Source organism: Capricornis sumatraensis, chromosome 14 (assembly GCF_032405125.1).
Source record: "Capricornis sumatraensis isolate serow.1 chromosome 14, serow.2, whole genome shotgun sequence".
Taxonomy (NCBI): domain Eukaryota; kingdom Metazoa; phylum Chordata; class Mammalia; order Artiodactyla; family Bovidae; genus Capricornis; species Capricornis sumatraensis.
The window spans coordinates 31,877,245-31,883,580 of record NC_091082.1 but is presented as its reverse complement, the minus strand read 5'-3'; the positions used below and the strand labels follow the sequence as shown (position 1 = coordinate 31,883,580).

Genomic DNA, 6,336 nt, shown 5'->3' with positions numbered 1-6,336 from the left:
GGACTGATGGAACCTTGGCTCCAGGGTTGCAGTATGCTCCCCCCAAGCTCTAGTCCCCCACCTCCAGCGGCTGCACCCCGCAGTGCCTGGGGCTAAAGTCCAGGTCGGAGATCCCAGACCCTAAGGACCGCCTCGCCCCAGCAAGCCAAGTGGCCTTTACAAACCAGAGTAAACATTTTATTTACAAGTTTGTGGTATCCTAAGTGCATCACGTCTTTGCACCGTGACCCCTAGTGCGGGGAAAACTGTTTAGTCCAACACCTCACAGTGTGAGCTGCTTGTATCCGGGCAGGAGTGTTCGTCTGGCGCTGGGAGCTTGGCGGTGGCGCTTGGGGGTGGACGGGGGGCACTCTGACTCCCCTCGGCTCTGTGCCGGGTGGGCTGCACCGGACCAGGGCGGCGATGCGCGAAATTCCGCCGCTGCGTCTGGAACCCCGGGGCCCCGCCGCCACTGGAGAGTAGGCACAGAATCCAGCCCACACTGGAAGGCTGGGGGTCTGCACGCAGGGCTCCTCCAATCTCGTCCAGTCTAGAGGCCGCCGAGGGGCGCTGGGACGGGCTCGGGGCTTTTGGGGGCGCTGCTGAGGGCGGGCTGGGGTGCGGGGAGCAGCTCTGAGGCGCCGCCGCTGCTGTGACTGCCGGAGCTCCCGGCGCTGGTGGTGCTGCCGCTACTCAGGCCGCCGAAGTTGAAGCCGCCGCCGCCGCCGCCGCCACTGCCTCCACTGCCTCCGCTGCTGGCGGCCAGGAGGGCGCCGGCCGCTGAGGCCTTGATGACCGTCGTTTGGTGCAGAGACCGCTCGGCCCCTTCAGTCCGCTCCGTGTCGCTGGGGGCCATGTCCAGTGACTCGGGGTCGCTGCTCTCGCTCTCCGCCTCGCCCTCGGAGCGGCTAGGGCTCTGCTCCTCCGGCTCGCCGTCAGCGGCCGGGGCTCCGCCCGACGGCTTCTCGCCCGCCTCCTTGTCTTTGTCCTTCTGGGCCTGAGCCTCCTTGGAGTGCCGCCACTTCATCCGCCGGTTCTGGAACCACACTTTCACCTGCGCCGCGCCGCGCCGCGCCGAGACAAAAAGGGACAAGGAGATGAGAGGCAGGCTCGCTCCAATCCGACTCTCGCGCACCCCAGACCCTCTCCCAAAGGCGGGAAAGCATCACTGAGAGTCCCCAGCACCTCTGCCACAGGCCAGGTACTGGGTTAGGAGCAGGGACCCAGAGGCAGCCGAGGGAAACAACGGGGACCACCAGGGATCTTGGCTTAGGACTGTTTCTCAAAATGTGGCCCTCCGACCTGTAGCCTGAAGTCACCTGGATGCTTGTTGGAAAAGCAAGTCCTTGCACCTTGCCCTCAAACTAGGGGCATCAATACTCTAAGTCGATGCTTCTTAACCCCCTGTGAGCCAGGACCATCCCCTGCCACGAATCTGATTAATCTATGGACCCCTGGCACAGAAAAATGCACATATACCCAAGATTTTACACACAATTTCAAGGGTTTGGTGGCCCACTGTTAAGAATCCTTGCTAAGTCTGCCGATCCTCTACCGCCATTACAGAAGGCAAGTCAGTACAAAAGTATTTCTTTTTAAGGAGGAACCCTGAGAAACAAGGGGAAGGGGATTCAAAGAGTTAATCCTAGTGGCATGGGAGCACCAATCGACCTTCAGTAAAAGAGCATTTTCTTGGTGTGTGTGTACTCAGAGACTGATAAGGACCCTGCCCCTGCCTGAGATAAACTAATCCTTCTGAGGGCTCAGAAAACGCTGGCATTAAACCTGTGCAAAGTGGAGGAAGGGGGTAGGGATGGTTTGGAGAATCTATATAAATATATAATCCCCTGGGGGACCCAATGCTTTCACACAAGTCCCAGCTTCCCTTTTAAAAATAACATCCACAGCTGGTGGAAAACGGCTGGGCTCCTCCAGTGTGTGTGCTGGGGAAGGGAGTTGTGTAATGAAGGACAGAAGGAGGGGGTGGGCTAAGGGAGCTGTGAAAAAATGCCTTTGGCTTCTGCCCTGTTCAGAATATTCAGCACCCAGGAAGCAAGGGCTACTGCTGTGAGGTAAGGAAGAACTGTGACTCTTTATTTTCAAAACTTAAAAAATAAAAATACAGGTCTTGAACTTGAGAAGAGGAAAAAATTGAATTCAGGCACAATAGATTTGCTATTTGAAAATTTTTCTTAAAAAACAAACCAAACAAACAAACGAACAAAAAAACTCAAGTAGGCAGAACCTGGTGTAATGCTCTTGGGCGCTCTAAGAAAATCTTTTTTTTTCTTTCTCTTCCTCACTGGCCCCCTCCCATCAGGCCATTAGAAAATGGGACTGACTGTGGCCGCTCCAAGTGGACTTCTCACCCTACTGGGGCTAAGTAATTCCGTTTGAAATGATGTTTTCACTTCCTCACAACTGGGGATTTCACAATCCAGCAGTAGCAGAAGGAGGAGGGAGGGAGGATAAGAGGAGGGGAAAAAACAACAACAACAATCTCTTGACGTTGGATTTTTATCTCTTCTGAAACTGCCCCCTACAGCCAACTGCGCCACACTGGAGTACATAGTTATTATCTCCGGAGGCCTATTTGCTTTCTCAGCAACAGGCTTTCCCTTGTTGGCCAAAGTAAACATGCGGCAGCTTGTGACATATATCTTTAGGGTGGGCTATTCTTTCTGCCCTTCTCCCCCTACCCTCTTCCTCTCTCCCTCTCAAGTTGAGAAGTCCACGAAGCCTCGTGAAATTCAAGATTTACTGTTTCCACCGCAAAAGGAGAGTCAGGCCAGGCGGAGGGGTCTTGGGGCTAGGCCGAGAGCTGCTGTGCGGCGGGGCCGGAGCGGGCTTACCTGCGCATCCGTGAGACCCAGCATCGCGGCCAGCTGCTTTCGGTCCGGCTTGGTCACGTACTTCTGAATCTCAAACCTTTTCTCCAGACCTTTTCTCTGCAGGTTAGAGAAGACTGCCCGAGACCACGAGCGCTTTCTCTTGTACGTCTGAGGCATGGTGTCCTTCGTGAGCACGGCGTAGGGACCTGCCAGCAGAGGGGAGCCGGAACAGGAGAGAGACAGAAGGGCCCAGTTAGTGCTCTGTCGCGGCCTGCGCGCCTGGGGCTCACACGATGCTTGAAATTGTTTTGCCTCAACAGTCGGCTCTGAAAGCCCTTTCACGCAGGCGCGGAATGGCCTCTCTAAAGAGGAAACTTAGGGCTCATAAGACCATAGGCGGAAGGCCTAACGGGAGTGTGGAGTGGACAAGCCCGGGGCTTCGTCGGTTAATTCCAAAGGAAAGACATAAACCGAATGCGTGACCATCAGTCATTCTCAGAGTGGGCGAAAATAATCCTTGGGCCTAAAGGATCCAAAGATGACAGCCTCGATTCTCTACTCGTGTGTGTCTGTGCACTCGCATCCGTGCCCAGGTGCGCAAAAGTGTTTGAGGTCATTCCAAAATGTGTGTATGTTAACAAGCAACACCACTTGCTGCACTTTCAAACCACCCTCTAGGGAGAAATGACTAGGGAAAGCCCTTTCCCCATCACCCCACCTGCCCCCCACACACTTTCTTGACTCCCCAAGCTCCCCCATCTCCCAGGCTACAAAAGACTGAGCTAGCTTCCTGGGAAATCTGTCGCTTTCTCTCTGGACGCGGTAGCCTCCCGCGTCAACTCCGTCAACTCCGGGATTCCTAAACCGCGGCGTGCACGTGAAACTCCAGGAGGTGTGGGCGTCGACCTAAGCGTGAGGCGGGCGCTCGGGAGGGTTTCCGTACCTGGAAATGTGTCTTGAAACTGATGTTGAACTGAATTTCTCGGGTTCGAACTTAAGGGACTCAGGATGGCAGAGGCCTCATTAATGGGATCTAGAGACGCGAAGAACTGGCCGGCGGAGGGCTGCAGGCCGGAAAGATGCACCCCCGCGGGCCGCCCGCCGGTGAGCAGCGACGTGAGATCTGGGGACAAGGGAAAAGAAGGGGTGTTATCCCTCCACAGACCCACACTCACACTCTCTGGAATTTGCTTCTCTCTGCCGCCCAACACCCCCTCCATTCCGCTTTCCTGGAGCGAAGTCGTGAGAGACCTCTGTCTCCAGTCCCCGAGACGCCTCTCTCCGTACACTGGCCAAAGGGCAGGGCACGAAATGTTCCTGTGTGTGCCCTGTAGGTCCACATCCATGCGTGTAACTAGGGAGGGCTTTTGGCAAAGAGGCCTAAACAAGACACCTTCAGGTGTCTTCCAAGAATTCCATAGGACTAAACCGTCCCCCCTCAAAGAAGCCCTCTGCTCTCTCCTCTTGGGAGTTCAGTCAGTATTGTTCATCTACAGTTCTTGGGTGGAATTGCACCAGAAATCAGACCAAAGGAAGCAAAACTGTTCCCCAAAAGGGCTTTTCCTCTCCAATAATGTAGTTCTCTCTCCAGATATGTGATTAAAGAGACACACATTTGATAGTCCTTTGAGCAAATATTTACTCCAACAATTTTTATGAATATTGATTCTGTGACTGTGTGTTTTTAAAGCATCCCTGGGTTCTTCGTGGTTTTTATTTTTTATTAAAAAAAAAAAAACGTAGAGCAAGTGAGTTTCAAACCTAATGCTTCACAGTCTCCTTACAATTCATTTCCTTTTCCCTCATTCTACCAACTTGTTCTTAATCCTAAAAACACTCAAAGGCATCCCAAACGGCCCGAGGGATCCGCGAGTGCGTCAGTTCCCTGATCAGAGGCCTGCAGCCTCTCTCCCAAGACCTACCTCTCAGTGTGTTGCCTTCCTTGACTTTGGGGTCAAATTCTGCAGACAAAATGCGGTCAATTCCAAACTTGAGGTCCTTGCTGGAGGGGGCCGGGGCGGAGCCGCTATGGTGGGGGTTAGGGACCACCCGCGACCCAGAGGCCGGGGGCTGCAAGGCGCCAGCCCGGGGTGGAGGCGGAGGCTGTTGCTGCTGCGGTTGTTGCTGCTGCTGTTGTTGCTGTGGGTGATGGTGGTGGTAGGCGGCTGAGAGCGGGGACAGTCGCTGAGGGAAGCCAGCAGGGACTTCGGAGGGCGCCACCACCGGGGTGGGTCGAAGCGGGGATCTGGCGGCAGCTTGGAAAGAGGCGTGCGGGTGAGTCGATCCCAAGTGCGCGGTGAGGGCAGCAGCCGAGGCCCCCGCCAGACCCTCCGGGGTCGCCCCGGGCTCCCCAACACCCGCGTGCAGGATGTCCGCGATGCAGAAGGAGGGTTTCTTGACGGCAGCGGGGTCCAGAGGGAAGGAGCAGCCGCCAGGGCCGGCAGAGGAGCAATAGGCGGCCGACCACAGGCTGAAGTTGGACGCGTAGAAGGGAGCCAGCCCGGCGGCGAACATTCTGGCGGGGTGCGCCGAGAGGCCGCCGCGGCCTGGCTCGGCCGGGTAGATGGGTGGGTGCGCGGGGAGAGGAACGCTAAATCCGGGGGAAGGCAGCAGCCCCTCCGGGGACGCTCCGCTTACTCGTCTCCGTCCGAACTGCAGACAGGCCAGGGAGCCCTAGCGCCACGGAGGGAGGAGGCGAGGGCCGGATCCCGGCCGGCCGGCCACAGCCTCGGCCCCTGGCCTCACTTTAAAGGCGGCGCGGCGCCCGCGCTCCCCGCGGGCTGGAAGGCGAACCAGGGGCGCTGGAGCGGCTAGGCGGGCGGGGGCCGCGACTGCACGAACGCCAGGGAAGCCGGGGAGACGGGAATCGGGCACCGAAAGAAACACCCAAACAGCTAAGCCTTAAGAGCTAAATTTAAAACAACAACAATAATAATCCGTTAGTTTGAAAAAAAAAAAAATAAGAGAGGGGGGAAAAAAAAACTCCTCTCTAAAAACTCCCAAAGTTTTGGCAGGAGCTTTCGAGTCAGACCCGGGGTAGGACCTCGATCCAAGCGCTCATTGGCCACGCTGGCAACCAATGGGGAGTGGGAAACGGAGGGGAACTGGGAAAGGGGGCGTGTCCCGTCCCCTCGGCCACGCCCCGGCCACGCCAAACTGTTTGCTGCTGCCGCGTGGGCTGAGCTGCGTTAGGCGCGCACTCTGCAAAGAGCAGGGGGCCGAACTGCTGCTCCAGGGAGTCCTAACCTCCCACTAACTTCTACGGCTCCGAATCAGCACCAGGCGCGGAAAGTTGGCCACAGCGCTCCTGGAGCGCTCTCTCAAGGAAACTGGTGCTCCTGCCTATTTTCGAGGGTACAAAGCCGGCCTCCTAGAACGCTGACGGAGCCCAAGGTTCCCTCCTCTCTTTACTTCTCTCGGCCCGATTTTTCTCCAGTCGGCCTCTATCCCCGAGAGTAGGTGTCCTCTACCAAGCTCAGTCTTTCGTAGGTCCCGGCCCACACGCGGCCCTGCCCTGGGCTATCGC

General features: G+C 56.7%; 1 protein-coding gene across 1 annotated transcript; it reads right to left on the bottom strand.

Moving 5' to 3' along the window:
• Nucleotides 1-208: 208 nt before the first annotated feature.
• On the bottom strand, nucleotides 209-5,790 carry HLX (H2.0 like homeobox). The gene is made up of 4 exons (XM_068986191.1): nucleotides 4,733-5,790; nucleotides 3,754-3,933; nucleotides 2,832-3,016; nucleotides 209-1,033 (listed from the first exon to the last, which is right to left on the bottom strand). The coding sequence occupies exons 1-4, from the start codon at nucleotides 5,322-5,324 to the stop codon at nucleotides 530-532; spliced, it is 1,461 nt and encodes a 486-aa protein (XP_068842292.1). The 5' UTR covers nucleotides 5,325-5,790; the 3' UTR covers nucleotides 209-529.
• Nucleotides 5,791-6,336: the final 546 nt, after the last annotated feature.

Coding starts and splice junctions, on each gene's coding strand:
- HLX (XM_068986191.1), bottom strand. CDS start 5,324: ATGTTCGCCGCCGGGCTGGCTCCCTTCTACGCGTCCAACTTCAGCCTG. Junction 3,017..3,753: donor GTTTCAAGACACATTTCCAG/GTACGGAAACCC, acceptor CTCTGCTGGCAG/GTCCCTACGCCGTGCTCACG. Junction 1,034..2,831: donor TGGGTCTCACGGATGCGCAG/GTAAGCCCGCTC, acceptor GGCGCGGCGCAG/GTGAAAGTGTGGTTCCAGAA.